Consider the following 25,956-nt stretch of genomic DNA (forward strand, 5'->3'; position numbering starts at 1 on the left):
TGGATCCAGCACGGATTCAATTCCTGGTATAGAAAGACTTGTTTCCTGGTGAGGTAATGACCCTCTAAATATGGGCCATTAAGCTAACAAAGGAAGTGGCTCTGTGCCAGATATCAAATGGGTGGGCCTTCCTCAACTCACTGGTTGTTAGAACGAGAAAGGCTAGAGTTAAGAGTTGAACTTAATGAGCTAGAACCTGGAAACTGGAAGCTGACAAGACTGCAGGCTGGGAGACAGAACCAGGCCTGGTTCCTGCTGGAATCCAAGGCTGTGGCTTATTATTATTATTATTTATTAAATTTATATATACCCCCCTAAACCCGGGGGTCTCAGGGCAGTTCATGGAATAAAATCAAGATGTAAAACCACAAAATACATAATAAAAATAAAAGCAACAACCCAATAGCCCCCCCCCAAAAAACACACATTTTAAAAGGGTATAGGATGTCGATCAGGTCAACCAAAGGCCTGGTTAAAAAGGAACGTTTTTGCCTTGTGCCTAAAGGTATACAATGAAGGCACCAGGCGAACTTCCTTGGGGAGAGCAGTGCCATCAAGCAATGCCATGGGTATACCATATATCATAAAGACACTACTGTCTCCGCTATTCCTCATTCTGAAGGAAACCAAATCCTGGGTTAAGGTGCCTGGAACGGCTGGAATTTTGCACTGCTCAGAGACTGGGGTGGCAGGCAACATTATACAGCAGTACCTAAGGACATGAGCTTTGAGCTAGCATGCTCATGTGTGGGAAGTGGCTGTGGCTCGCAAGCATGCGCCCTTGCCAGTTCAGAAACTCACATGTGCCTGTAGCATGTCTACGTTAGGTGGGGGTGGGTGGGTGAGGAAACTGGTGTGACCACAGGAAACTTGACGGCCACTTCAAGTGTTAGTTCATTCTGAGCGTTTCCACCCAGCCCCAAACTTTTTGTAACTAAAAGAAAGAACATGGAAGATGGGAGAGAAAATAAGAATGAACAGAGAAAGACACAGGAAGGAAGGAAGGAAGGAAGGAAGGAAGGAAGGAAGGAAGGAAGGAAGGAAAATAGCACAGGAAGGAAGGAAGACAGGAAATTTGGGGAAATGAAAAATACAGCGAGGGAGCAAGAAAAATAGAAGTGCTTTGAAAAGAATGGGGGAGTAATGGGGTGTCCTCTGTTATCTGGGGTAATATTATCAACCTTCCTTGACCTATTAGTTGGGTACCGAGACTTCCCTTCCTCCACAAAGCATAACCACATACTCTTCAACGTTCCTCACTGCCCCCTCCAGCTGACCCTCCTCAACACAGCAAATGATTAGTTGAGAGAGATATTTCTACACACGTATTTGATTTTTTTGTTTGTCTCAAGTTGGTGAGAGGATGCCATAACACTAGAATTCATGGACATCCAATTGAGCCGAATATTGGAAGATTCGGGAAAATCCTGAAAAGAAAATCCTTCTTCACCCAGAACGTGGTCAAACTATGGCACTCGATCCCACCAATGCCTAGGACTTGCCGATCAGAAGGTTGGCGGTTTGAATCCCCGCGACTGAGTGAGCTCCTGTTGCTCAGTCCCAGCTCCTGCCAACCTAGCAGTTCGAAAGCACGTCAAAGTGCAAGAAGATAAATAGGTACCACTCCAGCGGGAAGATAAACGGCCTTTCCGTGCGCTGCTCTGGTTCGCCAGAAGCAGCTTAGTCATGCTGGCCACATGACCCGGAAGCTGTACGCCGGCTCCCTCGGCCAACAAAGCGAGATGAGTGCCGCAACCCCAGAGTCGGCCACGACTGGACCTAATGGTCAGGGGTCCCTTTACCTTTACCTTACAAAACATTTAGACGAATTCATGGAGGTGAAAAGGGCTCTTGATGGCTACTAGCCATGAGAGCTATGCTTTGCCTTCACTGCAACACTTCTAAATACCAACAGCTGGAAAACTAAGGAGGGGAGGGACGTTCTTGGATTCGAATCCTGCTTACAGGCTTCCCACAGAAATCTGGTTGGACACTGTGGGAACAGGATGCCGGATCAGACGGGCCATTGGCTTTTCACAGAACCATAGAATTGTAGAGCTGGAAGGGACCCCAAGGGTCATCTAGTCCAACCCCCTGCAAAGTGGGAATCTCAACTAAAAAAAAACACCCGTGGCAGATGGCCATCCAATCTCTGCTTAAAAACCTCCAAGGGAGGAGAGTCCACACCCTTCCATGGGAATCTGTCCCACTGTTCTTATGTCCTAATAATCTCAGGTTGCTGAGCTATGTTTGAACCTATATCTATCTATTGATTAATTGTCAAACTTTTTATTCCACAGACATTAATGCACAGGGGATTTTGAGAAGACAGGGGTTCACTTAGAATCATTCCTGAAACTGGAAACTTTTTATGAAAAATAGCTTTGATGTTTTTGCACTCAAGCAGTATATATGTTTTATGAAATAAAATAAACTCTTGATAAAAGGTGGGGTATAAATAAATAAATAAATAAATGATAATGATAATTACAGTGGAGTCCCAAGCAAAGGGAAGATTCTAAGTTCATTTACCTAAGCCCACTTAAATACACCCTGCTAAATATGGGAATGTTTGATATCAATCTAGCACATGGCAGCCCTGTTTAGGGAAGTTTTCAATGATTAATGTTTTACAGTGGTACCTCAGGTTAAGAACTTAATTCGTTCCGGAGGTCTGTTCTTAAACCTGAAACTGTTCTTCACCTGAAGCACCACTTTAGCTAATGGGGCCTCTGCGCTGCCGCTGCACGATTTCTGTTCTCATCCTAAAGCAAAGTTCTTAACCCGAGGTAGTATTTCTGTGTTAGCGGAGTCTGTAACCTGAAGCATATTTAGCCTGAAGCGTATGTAACCCGAGGTACCACTGTATTGTGCTTTTCATTCTGTTGGGAGCCACCCAGAGTGGCTGGGGAAACCCAGTCAGATGGGTGGGATATAAATAATAAAATTATTATTATTAAGTATTATTCTTATTAGGAAACCACTGCCTTAAAATTTTTATGCTGTCTAGTTGAACTAGTATTGGCAATTTTCAGGGATGAGTTGGAGGTTTGCCCCAGAAATGGATTTTTTATGTACAGTATTGGTTTTAACAACTACATATACTACATGAGAATAATTATATACCCCCCTTTCTTCTGTTATGGAACCCAAGAAGCTTACATGTAATTCCCAGATCGTCAGCCATCCAGGCACTGACCGGACCCAGACCTGTTTAGCCATAGCAAGTTGATGGTCTCATGCACCTTCACACCATACCCTGGAATTGCATCCTTTTTAAGATGCTTCAACAACTTGGTTGATCTTACACACGCTTAGCTGTAAACAAGTCCCACTAAATGAGATTCCCGAGCAATGTGTCACAAACTCCTGTAGTTACAAACAATTCAGGGTGCAATCATATACTCACTTACCTGGGAGTAAGCTCCATTGAGTTTTGAATTCAGTGGAACTTACTCTGGAGTAGACACATTAAAAATGGTGATGCAAATAGGCCTACATGCTAGCTGCCCACATCAAAGAGAACAAAAACCCCTTTGCTTAAAGAAAGGGTGCCTGTTTGATCAGGTTTAGGATATTCACCGTATTTTTCGCTCTATAAGACGCACCAGACCACAAGACGCACCTAGTTTTTGGAGGAGGAAAACAAGAAAAAAATATATTCTGAATCTCAGAAGCCAGAACAGCAAGAGGGATCGCTGTGCAGTGAAAGCAGCAATCCCTCTTGCTGTTCTGGCTTCTGGGGTAGCTGCACAGCCTGCATTCGCTCCATAAGATGCACACACATTTCCCCTTACTTTTTAGGAGGGAAAAAGTGAGTCATATAGAGCAAAAAATAAGGTATATTGTTATAATGAGAAAAGGAAGAGAAACAAACCCACTGATGCTATTAAAACAGGTTGAGATTGCAACTAAATCTACATAACTTTTAGATTGTCCTGGATATCCGTTCTCCTCCCCTGACAACCCACCAAATAAAACTGCTCTCCTTTTCTTAACAGCACCTAGGAGGAAGTGCCATATTACTTGTCTTGTCATCTTCAGTGAGTTACGCTTACATCCTTTGAATTTACTCTAAGCAAGGGGGGGCCCCGCACTGGATCTTCGACACAGGAAAGCGATTATGGCTTTGCCGCATTTCAACACATAAAAGACAGAGGAAGTGGAAACCAATGGCCTTCAGCTTCAGTAACAGACATGTTCCAGTGGTTCCTGGCAGGCTCGTTCCTTCAGCTAGCTTTGGCTTCTGCATATGTGTCATTAAACATTTCTCTGCTTGCTTTCTGGCCAGTTATTTGTAGTTTCTTTTTTAAAAGCCCCCCGACAACTTACCTCTGCTCACTTCCCTGGAAGAACAAAATACATATCCGCAGATGGCTCTCGTGCAAAGGAACACACTCAGCTGCGTCCGGCTGCAAGTCCTAAGCTTGTTTTCTGAGGCTAGTTGTGTGCACATAGAGGAAGAAGGAAGAGCGAATCAGAGGGGGCAAAGCACTTCCAAAACATTGCTGAGTCAACATGAATTTTATACAAGAAGCTGTGGGCGGGACAGAGCGAGTCTAACCTGTTCTGCCTCTTCTTTTTCCTCCCATCTTGTCAAACCCACATACATATACATGCCGTTTTGCCACAAGAGCAGTTTCATTTTATATGCGGTTGCTGCTTTGATCCTCGAGTAACAGTAGTTAAGGCATGATAGCTGGTATTGGAATGCACAGTTTTAAAGACACTCAACACATGTTTTAAGGTCTTCTTCTTCTTTGTTAAAGGTAAAGGTAAAGGGATCCCTGAACATTAGGTCCAGTCGTGACCGACTCTGGGGTTGCGGCGCTCATCTTGCTTTACTGGCCGAGGGAGCCGGCGTACAGCTTCCGGGTCATGTGGCCAGCATGACTAAGCCGCTTCTGGCGAACCAGAGCAGCTTACGGAAACGCCGTTTACCTTCCCGCCGGAGCGGTACCTATTTATCTACTTGCACTTTGACGTGCTTTCGAACTGCTAGGTTAGCAGGAGCTGGGACTGAGCAACGGGAGCTCACTCCGTCGCGGGGATTCGAACCGCCGACCTTCTGATCGGCAAGTCCTAGGCTCTGTGGTTTAGTTGACTCCTAAAAAATGGGGGAATTACACAAACACATATTTGGAAACACGTGGATCATATAGCTATACTCACCAGAGTTCCAGGGCATCTTTTGGACAAACTGTATGTTTCAAGGTAGCTGTCCCTATAGAAATTTACTGTAAGAACGGGAGGGGTGTTCTACGCATTACATGAAAACAGAAAACTGCCTTACACTGAATCAGACCATTGGTCCAATTGGCTCAGGACAGAATCAGACCATTGGTCCATTTGACTACAGTCTGCAAGTTTTCACAAAGAAATCTTTAAAACCCTACCTGGAGGCACCAAGGAAAGATGGAACCTTAGACCTGCATTGCAAAGCAGGTTCTACCACTAAACTGAGGCCTCCAAGGAGAGTTAAATCTCCTTCTCTCCCATCTTGCCACAAACAGTACAGATCCGGCTAAATGGGTGGAGCTGTGAGGGCGCAATGAGATAGCGGAGTCTAGAGGACTTTGATCACTGCAGATGGTGACAGCAGTCACGAAATTAAAAGACACCTGCTTCTTGGGAGAAAAGCAAATGACAAACCTAGACAGCATCTTAAAAAGCAGAGACATCACCTTGCCAACAAAGGTCCGTATAGCTAAAGCCATGGTTTCCCCAGTAGTGATGTATGGAAGTGAGAGCTGGACCATAAAGAAGGCTGATCACCGAAGAATTGATGCTTTTGAATTATGGTGCTGGAGGAGACTCTTGAGAGTCCCATGGACTGCAAGAGGATCAAACCAATCCATTCTGAAGGAAATCAGCCCTGAGGACTCACTGGAAGGACAGATCCTGAAGCTGAGGCTCCAATACTTTGACCACCTCACAAGAAGACAAGACTCCCTGGAAAAGACCCTGATGTTGGGAAAGATGGAGGGCACAAGGAGAAGGGGACGACAGAGGACGAGGTGGTTGGACAGTGTTCTCGAAGCTACCAGCATGAGTTTGACCAAACTGCGGGAGGCAGTGGAAGACAGAAGTGCCTGGCGTGCTCTGGTCCATGGGGTCACGAAGAGTGTATAGCTCTGGACGTGTATAGCATTAACTCTGGGGACGTGGGTGGCGCTGTGGGTTAAACCACAGAGCCTAGGACTTGCCGATCAGAAGGTCAGCAGTTCGAATCCCCACAACAGGGTGAGCTCCCGTTGCTCCGTCCCAGCTCCTGCCCACCTAGCAGTTTGAAAGCATGTCAAAGTGCAAGTAGATAAATAGGTACCGCTCTGGCGGGAAGGTAAACGGCATTTCCGTGCACTGCTCTGGTTCGCCAGAAGCAGCTTAGTCATGTTGGTCACATGACCTGGAAAAACTGTCTGTGGACAAACGCCGGCTCCCTCGGCCTATAGAGCGAGATGAGCGCGCAACCCCAGAGTCGTCCACAACTGGACCTAATGGTCAGGGGTACCTTTACATATTCAGGACCCTGTCCAGTATTGGCAACACACTGCTACCTGGGTTGTATAAGGATTAGGCCACTGGGTTTTGCTCCCTTTTTCCGACATGTGAGCAGCAATTTGGATTACACTGATATATGCAGGCCTCCAACCTTTTAGAGAAGACCAGCTACATGAGCAGTGCTGGCAGGTTTCAGTGACAGTGCAATTTTGTTGTGCTGAGGTCTAGTCGCCGTTCATTTTTGCAGGTACAGTGGTACCTCAGGTTAAGTACTTAATTCGTTCCGGAGGTCTGTTCTTAACCTGAAACTGTTCTTAACCTGAAGCACCACTTTAGCTAATGGGGCCTCTTGCTGCTGCCGTGCTGCCAGAGCACGATTTCTGTTCTCATCCTGAAGCAAAGTTCTTAACCTGAGGTAATATTTCTGGGTTAGTGGAGTCTGTAACCCGAAGCGTATGTAACCTGAAGCATATGTAACCCGAGGTACCACTGTACTGCATGTTCTAGTCTTTTCTTCTTTGAGCTGGCTACCTTTCGCTGCTTAGCTTATCTGCTATATCCCTTTCCAGGAAAGGCTTATGTGTTTGGCACACATACAATTGGCAAATAGCTCCCCAGGAAATGACATTGTTGTGCTTGCTGTGAAATAAGAGAAAGGGCTTCATCCCTGCTCCATCACAACACAGTCTATCGTGCAACTACTCTTGAAATACTGCATTCATAGAATCATAGAATCATAGAGTTGGAAGAGACCACAAGGGCCATCGAGTCCAACCCCCTGCCAAGCAGGAAACACCATCAGAGCACTCCTGACATATGGTTGTCAAGCCTCTGCTTAAAGACCTCCAAAGAAGGAGACTCCACCACACTCCTTGGCAGCAAATTCCACTGTCAAACAGCTCTTACTGTCAGGAAGTTCTTCCTAATGTTTAGGTGGAATTTTCTTTCTTGTAGTTTGGATCCATTGCTCTGTGTCCGCTTCTCTGGAGCAGCAGAAAACAACCTTTCTCCCTCCTCTATGTGACATCCTTTTATATATTTGAACATGGCTATCATATCACTCCTTAACCTCCTCTTCTCCAGGCTAAACATGCCCAGCTCCCTTAGCCGTTCCTCATAAGGCATTGTTTCCAGGCCTTTGACCATTTTGGTTGCCCTCCTCTGGACACGTTCCAGTTTGTCAGTGTCCTTCTTGAACTGTGGTGCCCAGAACTGGACACAGTACTCCAGGTGAGGTCTGACCAGAGCAGAATACAGTGGCACTATAACTTCCCTTGATCTAGATGCTATACTCCTATTGATGCAGCCCAGAATTGCATCGGCTTTTTTAGCTGCTGCGTCACACTGTTGGCTCATGTCAAGTTTGTGGTCAACCAAGACTCCTAGATCCTTTTCACATGTACTGCTCTCAAGCCAGGTGCCACCCATCTTGTATGTGTGCCTCTCATTTTTTTTTTTGTCCAAGTGCAATACTTTACATTTCTCCCTGTTAAAATTCATCTTGTTTTTGCCCAGTTCTCTAATCTGTCAAGGTCGTTTTGAAGTGTGATCCTGTCCTCTGGGGTGTTAGCCACCCCTCCCAGTTTGGTGTCATCTGCAAATTTGATCAGAATGCCCTTGACTCCATCATCCAAGTCGTTGATAAAGATGTTGAACAAGACCGGGCCCAAAACAGAACCCTGTGGCACCCCACTAGTCACTCTTCTCCAGGATGAAGAGGAAACATTGATGAGCACCCTTTTCAGCTTGCTCCATTTCATGAACAATATCGTAGAGCGAGAAAAGAAAGGGCAAGCCAGATGATCAAGGGCTGGAGCGCTCCTCTCTTAGGAATGGCTATGACATTTGAGGGGTTTTTTTGTTCAGAAAAACAGTGAATATGATTGATGAATACAAAATCATGATGGGGTGACTTGGATGAAGGAATTGAGGGGATGCTCATCAAATTTGCAGATGCCACCAAACTGGGAGGGGTAGCTAATGCCCCAAAAGACAGAATCAAGATTCAAAATGCCCTTCACAGATTGGAGAACTGGACCCAAGCTAACAAAATGAATTTCAATAGGGACAAATGTACCGTATTTTTCACTCTATAAGATGCACTTTTCCCCTCCTAAAAAGGGATTCAGAATATTTTTTTCTTGTTTTCCTCCTCCAAAAACTAGGTGTGCCTTATGGACTGGTGCATCTTATAGAGCAAAATATACGGTAAGTTTATGCACTTAGGCAGGAAGAACCAGCTGCACAAATATATGATGGGGGACACCTGTGAAAGGGATCGAGGGGTTTTAGACGACCATAAACTGAACATGAGTTAGAGCAGCCGCAGCAAAAAAAGAAAAGGAAAAAAAAGGTAATGCTATTCTATTTTTTTTAATAATATTTATTGCTTTTTGAACAATTTAAACATTACAAAACCATACAAAAACAGAAAAAACCACAATACAATACAATATAAAGACACTACATAACACTAAACACATTAAACTAACCAAACAAAACAAAACAATTTAAAACACTCAAACAATTTCAATATCATATCTTTCATTCACTTATTTCACCGACCTCCTCACACCTCCCTTTTTGTTCCACTTCTGTCAAATGTTTCAGCAATTCCTTTCCATCTTCCTCTGTTATCTGTCGTATAATTATCTTAACACATTCTAACCTTATTTTACTTTTAAAATTCCATTAATCTATTTATACTTAAATCCTTATAACATTTCTACTAAAGCCATATAACTTCATTCCAACATTTTAACTTTCATTAATTTTGCAGTATTTCTGTAAATAATCTTTAAACTTTTTCCAGTCTTCTTCCACCGACTCCTCTCCCTGGTCTCGGATTCTGCCAGTCATTTCCGCCAGTTCCATGTAGTCCATCAACTTCATAGGTAATGCTATTCTAGACTGCATAAAGTGTCCAGATCAGAGGGAGTAAAAGTACCACTCTATTCTGAGTGAAACACCACACTTGAAATACTGTGTCCAATTCTGGGCACCACAATTTAAGAAGGTTTTGAACAAGCTGGAATGTGTGCAGAGAAGAGGGTGACCAAGATGATCAAGGGTCTGTTAAGAAAGCCTTATGAAGAACGGTTGAGGAAGCTGGGTATGTTTTGCCTGGAAAACAGGAAACTGAGAGGAGCTATGATAACCATCTTCAAATATCTCAACGGCTGTCACATGGAAGACGGAACATGCTTGTTTTCTCCTGCTCTGGAGGGTAGGATTTGAACCAATGGCTTCAAATTACAAGAAAGGAGATTCTGAGTAAACATCAGGGAGAATGTTCAGACAGGAAGAGCTGTTTGACAGTGGAATGGTCTTCCTCAGGAGGTTGTGGACTCTCCTTCCTTGGAGATTTTAAAGCAGAGGTTGGATGGCCACCTGCCATGGATGCTTTAGCTGAGATTCCTGTATTGCAGGGGGTTGGACTAGATGAGCCTTGGGGTGCCTTCCAACTCTACAATTCTATTGATTCTACGCAGGGGTGCCAACTTGTGTGAAATACTGGGGGAGGGCCAGGTAAGCCCTACCCCACACAATCAATCACATGACACAGTGCATATGTACCATTTGAATGGCAATGCCTATCAACTTGGGGGTGACGGCCCCCTCAAATATTTTATGGGGAGGGCCACAAAGGGACCTTGGCCCCTGTGATGAGACATTTTCCTCCCCTTTTCATAATATTATAAGCAGGCAAGTGGCACCAACTGAAGTAAAAAAAAGGAGGTACTTCATATAGCACACATATTTTGTCACAGGTGGACTTTGGTGATAAGCTATCTTGATCAGCAGGTTCTCCTTATGTTCTTAATTAATTACCACAAGATGTAGTGACATTCATCAATTGGGGCAGCTTTGAACAGGGATTACATAAATTCACGAAGGGCAAGGTTATCAAGGCCTGAGATATTTGCAAACCACATTATTCAAGGCATTCCATCATCATAAGGCAATAGCAACAGAATAATACTATTCTAAAACAATAAAGGGACGCGGGTGGCGCTGTGGGTAAAAGCCTCAGCACCTAGGGCTTGCCAATCGAAAGGTTGGCAGTTCGAATCCCCGCGGCGGGGTGCGCTCCCGTTGCTCGGTCCCAGCGCCTGCCAACCTAGCAGTTCGAAAGCACCCCTGGGTGCAAGTAGATAAATAGTTACCGCTTACTGGCGGGAAGGTAAATGGCGTTTCCGTGTGCGGCTCTGGCTCGCCAGATGCAGCTTTGTCACGCTGGCCACGTGACCCGGAGGTGTCTCTGGACAGCGCTGGCCCTTGGCCTCTTGAGTGAGATGGGCGCACAACCCTAGAGTCTGTCAAGACTGGCCCGTACAGGCAGGGGTACCTTTACCTTTTAAAACAATAAAATCCTCAGTAACCTAATTATTATACTTATCCCATATCAAGACACAGAAAGGCAAATATCATCTTCATTCCTTATTATAGGGGCATGGCAGAAACAACAACAACCCCACAAATAGTTCCACCATTAGAAGCCTCAATATTATGCTGCTTAAAAAATTATACCTGTTGACCTAAAAACTTGAATCTTGGCTTTCATGGTCTACAAATGTGTCAATTTTCGGCCCAATCCAATAAAAATTGCCAAAGGTACAGCAGGTTAAAACAGATACTTACTCTTTTTCTTTCAATTTTTAAATGGGGATTTCTGATTTTGGTGAAAACTACTGTTGAGGTACTTTCCTCATGCTTGTTAAGAAATGCATGTTTTCATTGGTTTAGAGACGTTCTGAGCAGCGGTTCAAATGTCAAGGTTTTGATGCCCCATTAAACCCCATTAAAGCCCAGCGATGTTTGCTGCAAAGGCCACCTGGTGGAAGCTGATGTGTAATCCTATTCCTTTAACTTATCTTATCATAGAATTGTAGGGTGGGAAGAGACCTAGTCAACCTCTGTTGAAAAAACACCAGAAAAGGAGAATCCACTACCTTCCGTGGGAGTCTGTTTCACTGTTGAACCGCTCTGGGTCACCGGAAAGTTCTAACGTTTAGCATGCTTGCTTGAAGGAGGCAGTAGTGAAACCAGTCCTTAAGAAATCCTCCCTGGACTCAGAAATCTAAGTAGCTGCGGTCTAAATCACAGAGCCTAGGGCTTGCCAATCAGAAGGTTGGCGGTTCGAATCCCTGCAACGAGGCAAGCTCCCGTTGCTCGGTCCCTGCTCCCGCCCATCTAGCAGTTCGAAAGCAAGTAGATAAATAGGTACCGCTCTGGCGGGAAGGTAAACAGCGTTTCCGTGCACTGCTCTGGTTCGCCAGAAGCGGCTTAGTCATGCTGGCCACATGACCCGGAAAAACTGTCTGCAAACAAACGCCGGCTCCCTTGGCCTATAGAGCAAGATGAGCACACAACCCCAGTCGTCCACGACTGGACCTAACGGTCAGGGGTACCTTTACCTTTTCCAGCCAGTTGCAAATCACCCCTTCTTGGGCAAGGTTCTTGAGTCATGGATCAGATCCAGGCACTGGAGGAATCGGATTTGTAGATCCATTTCAATCACGGTTTAGACCCGTTTTGGCACAGAAATGCGTCCTTGTTAATTTCCCACAACCTTCAGCAACTTTCATGCTGGTTATCCTTCTGGAGCAGCTGGTCCTCCTTGGAAGGTCATTTCCAGAAGGCGATGCATGCGGAATTCTTTGGCTCCATGGAGCCTTCAATGTGGGATTCCTCAGGGCTCAATTTTATCCCCTATATTATTTAACATCTACATGAAACCACTGAGCGAGTCTAGCCGGAGTTTTGGAGGATCTGGGGGTTTTAGTACACCACAAGCTTAACATGAGCCAACAGTGTGATGCAGCAGCAAAAAAAGCCAATGCTATTCTAGGCTGCAGCTTAGGAACCACAGCATCCTAAGTGCTCACAGACTGACCGTTTAATTATCTGCCCTAGTACCTTTCCTGGTATCAACGCCAAGCTGATTGGTTGGCAACAGCTGCATCCTGCAGTGTTTTTGCTGCGCTACCAGCACCGAAGTGATCTCCCCAGGGTGCAAGGCTGGGCAGTGTTTCTGGAGGTCCTGGGCTGCCCAGACGACAAGACTCCCCCCCCCCCCCGCAACTCACTGATGTGGTCCAAAGTAAATCAGAGCAATACACTTTGTCACCAGCTTCTATGTCTGCAGGAGTTACAGGAAGGATGAATACAAAGCACTGTCCAACTGTCTTAGGGACTCCACTCTGGACTTGTGTAGGGTTTGCTCCTTAGCCTTTTCTTCTCTGAAAAGTATCCCGCAAGGCAGCTGACGTTTAGGATCAGTTTTCTCCTAGATGTCTACCTTCCCAGGTTGACGAGCCCCATCTGCCCCTCCCTTCCACTAACAGCACATAGAATCATGTAGAAACCACCTTGACCACTGGATCCACTATTAGTCCCGGGTTCAAGACCCATCGGCTACCCTCACCTGGTTTAGCCAGCCAGCTGAAGCCGTTTCATTTCATTTCACTTTTAATTCGTATACAGTGGTACCTCAGGTTACAGACGCTTCAGGTTACAGACTCTGCTAACCCAGAAATAGTACCTCGGGTTAAGAATTTTGCTTCAGGATGAGAATAGAAATTGTGCAGCAGCAGCAGCGGGAGGCCCCATTAGCTAAAGTGGTACCTCAGGTTAAGAACAGTTTCAGGTTAAAAACGGACCTGCAGAATGAATTAAGTTCTTAACCCGAGGTACCACTGTACCGTCTTTCTATACTACTGTACACTAGGCGGTTTACAAGCTGAAGAAACAACAAAGATCCCACACACCACACAATCTGATCCAATACAAAAATGCCATAATAAAAAAAAACTTTAAAATAAACAAGTTATATCTAAAAAAAATGTAATATTAAATAATCCATTAGATTATAATAGCACACAATAAAATTAAATATCAGCAAACATTAAACAGAAATTCACTCTTAACAATTACAATAAATAATTTCTGAAACTAGAATCCATAAAAATAACAGCAAGTCAACAGTGAATAAAATAATGCAATACAAATTGAGAAGCAAAGATACACAACTTATAAAATTATTTTTTTAAAATACCCCTGATCTCCTCTTCTCTCTTCTCAGCTGCTTCTACTGTTCCTAATGTCATGGTGTGGGAAAGGCCCCTAGGGCTGGTGGGGGGCGCAAGGCAGGTGGGAAAAGCCATTGCCTGATGAACAGCACAAAGTCTCTCTCCCCTCACAGTGCTTCCTCTAAAAACAGCCGCTTCCTTATCGAGGCTCCACAGATTGCCATTTCTTCCAATTTAGTGGTAAACATCACATTTTCCGGGTGGGGTGGGGTGGAATACCGTGTTTTTCGCTCTATAAGACGCACCAGACCACAAGACGCACCTAGTTTTTGGAGGAAGAAAACAACAACCAAAAAAAATTCTGAATTTCAGAAGCCAGAACAGCAAGAGGGATCGCTACGCAGTGAAAGCAGCGATCCCTCTTGCTGTTCTGGCTTCTGGGATAGCTGCGCAGCCTGGATTCGCTCCATAAGACGCACACACATTTCCCCTTACCTTTTAGGAGGGGAAAAGTTAGTCTTATAAAGCAAAAAATACGGTAATCCATAGGGCAAATGCAAAACCGCTCAGACCTGTGCCTAGAAAGTACGAGGTAAGTGGAAAACCTCTTGGGTCCCTGCTTTCCAGGCATGTGGGCAAGCCCCAAGTATAACACACAGAAGCGTCCCAGATATCATTGAATTCAGTGGGACGATGTTGGTTCACCTGGCTACATCGTCCACACGATAGTGCATTAAATATGGGGCTGGTGCTGGGAGAGCTGAAAATAACGTAACACTCAGCCCCAGAGGAGACGGCTTATCTATAATTTTTTTCTTTAGTGACAGCATGAATCATGAGACTCTATATACAGTGGGATGCTGTTAAATCGAGTAAGGGGGGAATGCAGGTTTTACGGCTGTTATTTGCAGGGGTGGACTAAATGACTCATATGGGGGGTTAATCCTGAAGTATATTTTGCTTTAGGAGGCTTAGTTTGGTCAGAATTGAGTATACACATCCAGAGTTAATGCTAAATACATTGCTTCTGGTAAATGAGCCACCGTAGCCGCTAGAGGGTCGTGAACATTTGTGCCCTGGGCTTTTAAAACCATGTACTCTCTGAAACCAAAGGGGCGCATGGGTTGCCAGGTATGAATTTTTCCCCAGCACTCCCACCCCACTATAGAGAAGTTCAGACACAGGGTAGAGCCCTCGTTACATGACCATGTTGTCATGTACCCATTCTCATTATTCCTGTGCGAATGTAGGCTTTTGGTTTTTCTGAGACTGGAACAAGATGCTACCACAAATATTTGGTCTGACGATTAGCTCTACCCCATACAGCCTACCATCTCCTTGGACTTGTGCCCCTGTAATAATAATAATAATAATAATAATAATAATAATAATAATAATAATTATTTATACACCACCCATCTGGCAGGGTTTCCCAGCCCTTCTGGGCAGCTTCCAACAGAATATTAAAAACACAATAAAACACCAAATATTAAAAGCTTCCCTAAACAGGGCTGCCTTCAGATTTCTTCTAAAAGTCATATAGTTGTCTATCTCCTTGACGTCTGATGGGAGGGCGTTCCACAGGGTGGGCGCCACCACCGAAAAGGCCCTCTGCCTGGTTCCCTGTAACTTGGCTTCTCACAGTGAGGGAACCGCCAGAAGGCCCTCAGCGCTGGACCTCAGTGTCCAGGCAGAACGATGGGGGTGGAGACGTTCCTTCAGGTATACTGGGCCGAGGCCGTTTAGGGCTTTAAAGGTCAGCACCAACACTTTGAACTGGTGGCTGTAGGAAAGCTGTAGGATTTATAACATGCAAAACTAATTCCCATTTTTTTAAAAATGTCCATTTGCATATGAGCAGTATATCTTACTTTCAGTCACAACGGCTGATCATCTTATCACAGGGATAAATTTAAATTAGATGTTACAATCCTACTGAAGAACCACCCAGCTCTGCCGGTTACTTGAATTTTATGATACAGCCAGTTTTGACAGGTGACGGATTGTGAAGTAAGCAAGCTGAACCAATTGTTGCCCTGATATTTTCAACTCCTATTTGGCCCAAGTTCCAAGATTAATGGCCATATGTAATGTAGCACCATCAATAACAGTGCTTATGAAGGATTTGAAATTTAAATGATCTGAAATTTGAAGTTAGTCAAGCTTCATACTTCCATTCTGCCAAACACTTATCCACGAAGTAAGTTTTATTTTCTTTAGCAAACAGATTAAATACTGCCACTCAGCTCAGTCAGCTGAACTCTATTAAATATTCTGGATAGATCTGGTTGGCATCAAAGATGACAAAAATCCGTGGGTTCCAAGTGCTGTCTACACAGCTGTCATATAAATTCACAAAGCTCCCATCTTTTGAAGGTGGTCTCACGTATTTGGAGTCCCCATTGACATAGTCCCCCGTCAATACACGAGCGAGAAACATCACTTTATGCTTCCAATACATCTGAAGTTGCAGGTCAACTCCATGAATCTGTAATGTGCTGCCATGCTTCAAGTCATCTTTGCAGAAGCGGCTGGAATATAAAGCATCCCTTGCAAAATACGTCCCTACAGAAAGAGAAAAGTGCTTGAGCATAGTCTAGAAATACAGTCATTCTACATACTGAAGCCTGAGGGTGGAACCACACATGATCAGAGACATGGGATTGCTGCCAAAAATGGCAACCGTGTCAAATCCCCACTTCTAGGGATGCGGGTGGCGCTGTGGGTTAAACCACAGAGCCTAGGACTTGCCGATCAGAAGGTCAGCAGCTCGAATCCCACGCGGGGTGAGCTCCCATTTCTCGGTCCCTGCTCCTGCCAACCTAGCAGTTCGAAAGCACGTCAAAGTGCAAGTAGATAAATAGGTACCACTCCAGCGGGAATGTAAACGGCGTTTCCGTGCGCTGCTCTGGTTCGCCAGAAGTGGCTTAGTCATGCTGGCCACATGACCCGGAAGCTGTACCAACCCCAGAGTTGGTCATGACTGGACCTAATGGTCAGGGGTCCCTTTACCTTTACCTATCGCCTAAAACAGGGGTCAGCAAAAGTTTTTAGCAGGGGGGTGGTCCACTGTCCCTCAGACCTTGTGGTGGGCCGGACTATATTTTGGGGGAAAAATGATGCAAGAGCACCACGAACCTCGGTGGCTGCTTACCTGTGTCTTGCGAGTGGCAGGGGCTGGCGGCAGCGGCGGAGGGATGATGAGCAGTGCGCAAAAAGGCTCCGGAGAGGGGCTGCTTAAAATGGCAGCCGCTCGAGCGCTGCTGCTCCTGGCACCAACAAAGCCCAGCCCCCTTCCTCCTCTAGGCAGGGCAGGAAAAAGCCAGGAGGAGGGAGGGAGGAGGCGCCGCCACTGTGTAAGGGAGGGAAAGAACGTGCACACTGGCGGGCCACGCGGCGATTCCCAGACTGTCCATGGGCCGGATCCAGAAGGCAATTGGGCCTGATCCGGCCCGCGGCCCTTGGTTTGCCAACCCATGGCCTAAAACATGTATCAATGGAAACACACGATAAAATATGTCACGCACTTCCTGACCCGCACCATTGGATAGCAGCTGGAGGTGGAAGCAGTATATGCATCACCTGCGCTGCGATTGGTTGCTGGGACTATGTGGAAAGCTTCCAGAGAAATCCAGATCATGGAGCGCCAATTCCAGTCCTTGCTTACTCTTCCTTGGAACATCACTCACTCGAGGACTAGTGGGTGTGCTTGGGAACTTATTGGTGATTTGCCGCGGATCTAATTTCTGGGATTAGCTCTAATTTATGGCTCTCAATTCTGACCCTTAGCAAGACTTTTTTTTCAGATTAAGGGATGCTCACAAGGGCAGCATGAAACTACTTTGTAGTAAAACATTTAACTAGGAGAAAGCTGCAAGAACATAATGTGCATGCAAACCCATAAAAGATATCTCATGCAGCTCCTTGCCTTTTCCATATACAGCAGCATGCATGCCATTGATTCTCCAATCAAAGTTATGAATGCAGATGGCTTCCACGAATTCACTGCTGGTGCCATGAAACAGCATATGTTCATTAATGAAGGAGACACCTCTTTTCTTCTTTAGCTGAGCCTTTTTCCTGTCAAAAGGACAAAATAACAAACAATTTGTAATGGAAATGCGCTACTAGAATAAAAATGTGGGCAAAGCAAAAGCCAGTTGAAGAGGTAGTAAATTCCTTTTAAAAATAGACTGCAGACAGGAGACTGCACTTGTGAACGCAGGGAGAGGCCTGGGCCAGATCACTGATAAACTAGTCTTCCACTTGCAGAAATGTTTTGCGGCTTTTTTAGTTACACAAGGTAACATTTCAAAAGTAGTATTCTCCATACACCAGCTGTATGAACTAATACAGTCCTTTCTACCACACAATCGCACACATTAGAAATTTGATATTTTATAAATCAGAGCCCTAAATAAATTTTAAAAAAACAACACTGGGATATCACTATAATTCATCATGCAAAAACCATTAACGGATCTACTTCTAGCAAATATTGTTGGTGCTAACCTATAAAATAGTTTCGGCGCAACCATTGGAGACCAATGAATTCCCTCTTGTGGGGTTCTTGGCTGAGAAATCATTACGCAAAACAAATAGCAGATCTTTGCTTAATGTATTTCTGTAAGTATCTGCATACAGCTAGGAAACTAATTATTAAAAAGGTGATTAAAAAGGCCCCAAAATGGCAATTTCTAAAACATTTTACAGGGATGTAAGCAGACACTTGCCCAGCTGCCTGTGGTAAGACATGTTTCTAGATAAGCAGGCAGGGAGGCTTCAGAAAAGTTGTTGTTGTTTTCCCCTGGCAGGTAGGCTACTTAAGTTATGCCGGTCTAATTGAATGGATGAGTAAACCATACTGGTTTCGACAAGGTTTCTGCTGCCAGAGCACTTTATGAATTAGCACATTAATGACATGGATATATTTTGGCATGGAAATTCAAAACAGATCAAGGGAAAATCATGATGAGTCAATGTTATGTAAAAAGATCATGCAAAGAACATTTCAAGTGGCATTTATGTGATGAAGAAAACGTGCAGACTGGTCCAGTTTTTTTAAATACTGCCTTCAACTCCTGCAACCTTCAATAACAATATTTGGGGACTTTGAATTGAAATGTGACATTTGAGCAGGCCAATTCAAGTCAGTATTGAATTTGTTTGTTATTATGCGATGGATTTTTGTGTTTTTATACAGTAAACTGCCCTCTGATCCTCAGATGAAGAGCGGTAAAGAATTTTTAAAACAACCACCACCAAAACTTGTAGAGTCAACTGTCAGGACCACAATAACAATGTTGTCTTTTAATTAAAACATTACCAGGGTGAGCTAGTAGGAGATATGGGTTGACACTGGCCATTTATGTAGTTTGAGGCTCAGTGCACAATGTATTAATAGAGAAAAGAATGAAAGACATGCACTGCAAGGCAGATAAAGACAGGTCTGATTAAGAATGAACGAAAGGAAACATGAATTTTAAGCTTGAAGTTAAGTCAATGTAAATACTGAAATGATCTGTCTTTAAAAGAGATGCTATTTAGCACAAAAACCACTTTAAAAATAGTCTCACCTGCAAAAGAATTCCCACAGGTCTAGATTCTGAATTCTCTGAATTCTTCTAATCCGATTACTATCCATCGTTTTCCCAAACTGACTAGCAACCTCCTTATATTCATTTGTCAGCTTATGCAAAGTAATTAGCTGAAGGAGAGAGAAACACGGAACTTTACCCAGATGAATTAAGTCCTTTGCTTCTAACGTTTTCAAAATAACCTACTAAGGTCTTACCTGGTATGGCTCTTCTGAATTTACATTCTCCCAGTGTGAAGGCATGGGGATAGACTGATTTTCACAGATGAAACTTTAAGCACAAAAGGAGTAGTCAGTACGCTGTCACATCCCCCACTCAAGACAGAAATACTACACAAAATGCAAAATGTACATTTACAAAAATGTAAAGGATTGGAAAGAGTTTTAGTTTCCTCTTTGGATTTTGTTTTGGAACAATAAGGGCAGAATAAAAAGAAAAATAATCAGTCAATCATGTGCTTAATTGATTTGCTGAATTAGAACCTAAGGTTTTAGAGGTGCCTATTTAGTTATGTTTTCTCCAATTTTCCTACAAGGGGCAGAGGTTACTTAACTTATTCCCACTTCTCTGTCCTAGGGAGAACCCAGAACACTAAGTAAATGTAAGAGGTCACCTGAAGAGGAAATGATCTTAGATTATTTTTAAAAATCAGTTCTGGAAAGGTTAGGAACACAGGAAGCCGCCTTAAACCTAGTGATACCACTGGCCCATCTAGTTCAGTGCTGATGATGCTGACTGCTAGTGGTTCTCCGGGATTTCAGACTGGGGTCTCTTGCCTGCAGACATCAAGCTTTGGTCGTGGCACCTTTTGCATGCAAAGCAGAGATCTATGGCCAGAAACCAGAGACTGAAGGCATGGGTTTCCCAAAAGACTTGCAGCTCTTTCCCTTGAAGTAATTAAATCTGGTTCACCTACCCATTCCTTTTTCCTTATTGAATATCTTACTCGTTTAGATGATCAAGAAGTTAATCAAAACAGGAAGAGAGATGAAAACAAGGAAATAAATAATGTGCTTTGCACAGCTTCTATTCAATGAGGCTTGAACAAAATAACTTTTGCTCGGCGGACTGCAAGAGAGCTCATTCAAAACTGAAAGTTTTCAGGGATGCAAAGTTAAAAAGAAAAAAAGAGAAATGAAGTAAATATAGGGCTGGTGTATAAATTGCATCAGATATTGCAAAATGGCTACGACAATTTGTTTTCACAATGTCTGAGGTGCACCAAGTGATGAACTGTGAATATAGTTTCATCTGTCTTTTGCATTTTAATATACTCAAGGTGGGGGGGAGACTATCAGCATTAACCTAAAACAGGCTTCCTCAACCTCGGCCCTCCAGATGTTGAGACTACAATTCCCATCATCTCTGACCACTGGTCCTGCTAGCTAGGGATCATGGGAGTTGTAGGCCAAAAACGTCTGGAGGGCCAAGGTTGAGGAAGCCTGACCTAACACTAAAACATTTAAAGAAAAAAATAACTATGTCACAAGGAAAATGTGAGTGACTGTTACCTGAAGGCAGTGATAGAAAATGGAGCTCTTTTTATGGGACGTTCTTTTCCAGTTGTTTGGTTAGTTTGTTTCATCCCTGTGTAAAAAACCAGAGTTAGCCAAAATCTAAATCAGCCTGCCACATGCTGGTGCGTTCCAGATCAGGAGTAATGAGAGTTTTAGTCCCAATATTTGGAGAGCACCAGGTTGGGAAAAGCTGGTCTAGAAAATGGACAGACAGAATTTTGCCGAGCACTTTTTTCAGTGTTCTTTCATGGGAATTTTAGTTAACAGCACATAAAAGTGCACCAATGATCAGTTCACAAGCCAATCAAAATCTATTGTAGGTAAATCAATTTGATCTGTTCAAATGTAGCTCTTGCCCTTTCTTACAAGCTTTAAGGAAACACACACTGGGGGCGGGGGGGGACGACTTTCCCTTTTGTTAGTATCCTGCTCTCACTCCTGATTCGCACTATATTTATACTGAGTTACTGCATTCTATCCTATCTTGTCTTTAAGACCTCTAGGCAGGACACATAGAGCAGCTCACAGAATAAGCCATACCAAATGCTAAGGTAAAAGGTAAAGGGTAAAGGGACCCCTGACCATTAGGTCTAGTCGTGACCGACTCTGAGGTTGTGGCACTCATCTCGCTTTATTGGCCGAGGGAGCCGGCGTACAGCTTCCGGGTCATGTGGCCAGCATGACTAAGCTGCTTCTGGGGATCCAGAGCAGCGCACGGAAACGCCGTTTACCTTCCCGCCAGAGCGGTACCTATTTATCTACTTGCACTTTGACGTGCTTTTGAACTGCTAGGTTGGCAGGAGCAGGGACCAAGCAATGGGAGCTCACCCCGTCGCAGGGATTCGAACTGCTGACCTTCTGATCAGCAAGTCCTAGGCTCTGTGGTTTAACCCACGGCGCTACCCGTGTCCCAATGCTAAGGTACTGTGAACTTAATAAGGGTGTAAGAATAAGTTAAACTTGTGTTTTAAAATGTCGTAAACCACTGATAATGTGATAAAAATCAATCAAGTAAGTCTCCCAGGCAGTAACCCATACAAATGTGTTTATCTTCAGCATAGTCACTGCTTCATATGCCTTACTACAAGTAAAAGTTCTCTGTTAATTATTCACCCACACAATCAGAAAACTTCCCAATTACAACATAGGGTATTTCCCCTGGCTTATAAATGTCTTATACCTTCTCAGTAAATAGATATACATACCTGAAAAGTCCAGCACATAGTCGAATTTTGCAGTTGTAAAAGAAATGGAACCTTGTGGATTAATTTTGAACATCCCTTCAATGTCTTCACTGCTAAGTGAACACTGGCTAGTAGAATCAGTCTTCAAAACAAATGAAAAGCACACCTTTAAAGGTTATAAACAAGTGACCCAATAATCAGTAGCACATAAACAGCATTTTAGAGTGAATTTTAGAAGAATTTAGGAGAATAGATACATAGGTGCCTCAGTAGTTTTAATACTTTCAGCTACAAGATTCTGTAAATGTCGGAAGTACAGAAGAACTGCCAAAGTTCTCATTTAAATTTTAGAACATTCTTTGTTTGAGATTTTGCATTCATGGCATCTTACACCTAATAAACCCAGCATAATTCTGCAAAAGCTGTAGGCTGGGGTCTCCTTCAACCTTTATTATTAATCGGAACAATGTCCTTGTTTTGAACTGCAATACTACACACAACTGGATTTGAGTAAGCACCACTGAAGTCAAAGGAATTGATTTATCCACTATCACAAAATCAGTTATTGCAAATAACTGGCATTCTGCAAAATTTCCTACAACGAAAGAATTGATAAAGAAAGCATGGCAATAAGCAAAGCTATCTAAATTAAGTGAAGACAAGAGTAAACAATATAATGTAAAAGGTTGCTAAGAAGAAGAAGAAGAGTTTGGATTTGATATCCCGCTTTATCACTACCCGAAGGAGTCTCAAAGCGGCTAACATTCTCCTGTCCCTTCCTCCCCCACAACAAACACTCTGTGAGGTGAGTGGGGCTGAGAGGGTTCAAAGAAGTGTGACTAGCCCAAGGTCACCCAGCAGCTGCATGTGGAGGAGCAGAGACGTGAAGAACTGGCAATCAGTTATCTGATTTTTGTAAACCAAAATATGGTATTGAAACTAACACCTAAAACTGTTTTCCAATTGTGCATATATTTGTATTTGTATAAAAGTTGATTCCTCTGATACTTCCAGCAGAGCACGTTGTTGTTCATTCATGTATTTTAATATAAAATTTATAAAATATACTACGACTTGCAAGAGATTCTTAGCCTCACTTTTCCATCTGCGAAATGAAAACCACAACCTACTTTGCAGAGTGCAAGGACAGGAAAACAGAATGTTGAACAGGGTGGGCTATCTACAGAAATGACTACCTCAAACATATGCCACTTGCCACATTCAGCCAAGTAAAACCAACCCCACTGGGTATCCGACGTGTCCATTTCTTCGAGGGGGTCTGCCATATCATGAGAGAGGTCATCTGCCCCCTGAGACATCTCTGGAAACGGTCCAGACATTTCCTGAAAGAATCAGAGCAATCGCACGAGTGAAATCCTGGTAGCAAAAAGCTTTCGCTGGCTTGCAATTTTTTTTGGGGGGGGGAAGCAAACATTTCCAAAGTTTAAAACCGATGCAGAGTTCTTACAGATCCTCATAGAGGACTCAAATCACATGGGAAAAGCCCTTTAAGGACACTCCGGGTGGTGTCCTGTCAACCTCTGCCTCCTAATCCCAACACCTTGTTCTGCCACCTCTCCTGCAGACATCCACGGGGGCGCATCCTGGGAGGAACAAGTGGTCCCCAAGTCAACTGGGGAGCATCGGAGCCGGCTCTTTGGGGGGGGCGTGGTCCCTTTGCCTCCCCCCACCCCAAATAAGACATTTGAAGGGGGCCGGATTCCCTTCCAAAAGTTGAGAGGCACTGTCTGGTGATCGATCAGGCTTACCTGCCCCCTCAATACTTCAAGTTGCCCCCCCTGCTCGGAAACCCGCCTCTTCGGCGCTAAACCCCGAGCCCCCCGGGGCAGCCAGCCTCCCCAGCGCTATCCGGGGGCGCCCCGCTGCTCTCGCCTTTTCAGCGGCGGCGGTGCCCCAGAGCATGTGCAGAGCGCCGGTTTCTCCCTGGCCCAGGGAGCCGCCTTGAGGAAAGAGGCCGCGGCGGCGGGCGGGGAGAACGGGATCCCCACCGGCTTCTCCTCACGCCGAACCGGGGAAACGGGGGCCGTTTGTTTACATGTAAGGCAGAAGAGCCACCTGGCGGCCGCTCCTCCTTCGCCCCCTCAGGCGGAGCTTCCCTTCTTCAGGCAGGGGGCGGGGAGGGGGCGTGGCCTGTCCCGTCTGACGGACGGACGCGCCCCGCCCCCCTCTTCCCCGCCGCTTCCGCCCTCTCGGGTCCGCCCCTTCCGCCGCCTCTCACCTGTCAGAGCCAGAGCTGTCAACTGACAGATTTGAAAATAAGATGGAGCCAGGCTGCTTTGGCTGCCACTGACTGTGTTTTGCAGGGGGTTGGACTAGATGAGCCTAAGGGTCTACAACTCCCACCAAAGAAGAGGGGCAGACAAAACTGATGAACGACGTCCAGATTGCAAAGCTTATAGGCAGAATTGGAAACCAGGAAGAGGACCTCTTTTTTTTAAAAAAAAACATTGATTTCTTGTGCCAGGGCAACAAAGTGCTTTAATTCATTTCAGTACAAACATAGAGTTCTTGTATGAAGTTAAATCCCTCTTGAAAAATACTGAGTCTGGAGGCACCCTTAGAATATTCCAACTGTCTAATTTCTTACCACTTTTGGATTTTATGATTAATCTCCAAAGACAAAACTGATGAACGACGTGGAGATGGCAAAGCTTACAGGCAGAATTAGAAACCAGGAAGAGGACCTCTTTAATAAAGAATTGGGAAAGTTTATAATTTAGTTGGAAAGCTATTGTCAAGAGTTACATACATTGGGAGGATTGACAGAAAACTTGTAGTAAAAATTGGAACTATGGATGGACAAATGATTTATAAAAATAGAGTTATGAAAGGGATGCAGAGGGGGAAATCACTACATTAAGATGCTGGAGGGGGTGCTAAGCAGCACGTCGGGGCTGCCGTCGTCCTGGTGCCAGGAGTTCCATCTGCCCTTCCCGGCCTGGGAGAGAGACTCTCGCCCGCGCCACCTGCGGCAACCATGAGGTGGTTGCGGCGCCACGGTGGCTGCTGAAGTGCCGCCCTTCTGCGTCCCTCCCCATACCCTCCTCTTCCTTCTCCCTCAGTCCGCCTACTCAGCTGCCGCTGCCGCCTCTGGCTTCCCCTGGCAGCACGGTGGAAGTCTCACAAGAGAGGGGCTGCCTGCCCGCCCGCCGCCACCCGTCTCCTCACGACGTGCCCCTAATGGGGAAAAGGGAGAGATGGAGACGCGGCTGCTCGTGTGCACGCTCTCTCTCACGGCAGAGGACCCCAAGCCGCTGCTTCCCTCCTGAGCCGGGCGAGCATGAAACCTGGGAAATTTAAGGGCCATCATCAATAAGGGACAGCAGCGGGACACGGCGCTGGGATAAGGGAGTTTCCTGCCAAATAAGGGACGGTTGACTGCTATGGACAGAGCCCGCGAAGCCACAACACTGAGCAGTGGTAGAGTGACTCGCCTGCAAGGGAATGCGAGCTCGCTTTCGCGATTTTTTGGGCGCTCTGGAGCTGCTGCCCGTTGCTTTTCCTGCTGTGCCTTTGAAGGGCACCGCCGCCTGCGTGCCACTGCCTCCGCTCCACACGCCAGGCCCGTCGCGTGCTGCTGTTGCCTAAGGCCCAAGCGGCAGGACTGCTTCCCGCGCCAGGCACGTTTACGAAGATTCCACATTGCGCTGATATGCGTTTCTCTCTCTCTCCCCTGGCAGCATCTGGTCGGACGTTTGCTACGCGAAGCGGGCCGTGCGGTGGCTGCCGCCAGAAGAGAAGGGCAGACCTGGTGCCAGGGGGAGAGCGGGAAAGGCTGCGATCCCGAGAATGCTGCAGGCACAGGGAAGCAGAAAGCACTTTCTCGGGCCGCCACTCTGCCGCACCATGTGCAACAGGTCTGTGAATGAAACAGGCAGTGCCAGGTTTACGTATAAGCTAAACAAGCTATAACTTAGCCCCCCCCCAAAAAAAAAAATTCAAAGGGGGAAAAAACTAGATGTACATTTCCAAAATATAAGATAGAAAACAAATAAAACAAAACCTACATACAGCAGCAGTGTTTTGTGTTGCGTAGGCTCCTATGATGTAAGTCATTTGCCCCGCCTGCTAGCCTGCTCCCCAAAATATCACCGATTTGCTCATT

General features: G+C 45.0%; 2 protein-coding genes across 7 annotated transcripts in view; both read right to left on the reverse strand.

The window, feature by feature from the left end:
* Positions 1 to 7,213, reverse strand: part of CRACR2A (calcium release activated channel regulator 2A) — a 66,992-nt gene extending 59,779 nt beyond the window's left edge. The window contains exons 1-2 of the mRNA XM_083440768.1: positions 6,529 to 7,213; positions 4,333 to 4,787 (exon numbers count right to left, since the gene is read on the reverse strand). The gene's annotated coding sequence lies outside the window, so the exon portion shown is untranslated. The remainder of the gene's footprint in view (positions 1 to 4,332; positions 4,788 to 6,528) is intronic.
* An 8,508-nt stretch (positions 7,214 to 15,721) lies between these two features.
* On the reverse strand, positions 15,722 to 24,010 carry PARP11 (poly(ADP-ribose) polymerase family member 11). Of its 6 annotated transcripts, none has more exons than XM_083440924.1 (8): positions 23,600 to 24,010; positions 23,027 to 23,173; positions 21,852 to 21,972; positions 20,641 to 20,716; positions 19,327 to 19,399; positions 19,109 to 19,239; positions 17,461 to 17,612; positions 15,722 to 16,097 (listed from the first exon to the last, which is right to left on the reverse strand). In XM_083440924.1, exons 2-8 carry the CDS (start codon positions 23,168 to 23,170, stop codon positions 15,784 to 15,786), a joined length of 1,011 nt encoding a protein of 336 aa, XP_083297050.1. In that variant the 5' UTR covers positions 23,171 to 23,173; positions 23,600 to 24,010; the 3' UTR covers positions 15,722 to 15,783. The 6 variants fall into 6 exon arrangements, with proteins under 6 accessions (XP_083297050.1, XP_083297052.1, XP_083297048.1 ...); XM_083440926.1 differs by having other exon boundaries at positions 23,071 to 23,173; positions 23,840 to 23,964; XM_083440922.1 differs by having other exon boundaries at positions 23,840 to 23,962.
* Between the last annotated feature and the right edge of the window lie 1,946 nt (positions 24,011 to 25,956).

Source organism: Podarcis tiliguerta, assembly GCF_965153285.1.
Source record: "Podarcis tiliguerta genome assembly, chromosome: 5".
Classification (NCBI taxonomy): Eukaryota; Metazoa; Chordata; class Lepidosauria; order Squamata; family Lacertidae; genus Podarcis; species Podarcis tiliguerta.

What these genes read in the sequence shown, in the direction of transcription:
- PARP11 (XM_083440924.1), bottom strand. Translation starts at nt 23,170, where the DNA reads ATGTCTGGACCGTTTCCAGAGATGTCTCAGGGGGCAGATGACCTCTCT. An exon ending in GCAAGTGGCATATGTTTGAG is followed by an intron (nt 21,973 to 23,026) that starts GTAGTCATTTCT and finishes TTTGTTTTGAAG; the next exon opens with ACTGATTCTACTAGCCAGTG. An exon ending in TTTTCTATCACTGCCTTCAG is followed by an intron (nt 19,400 to 20,640) that starts GTAACAGTCACT and finishes TTGTGCTTAAAG; the next exon opens with TTTCATCTGTGAAAATCAGT.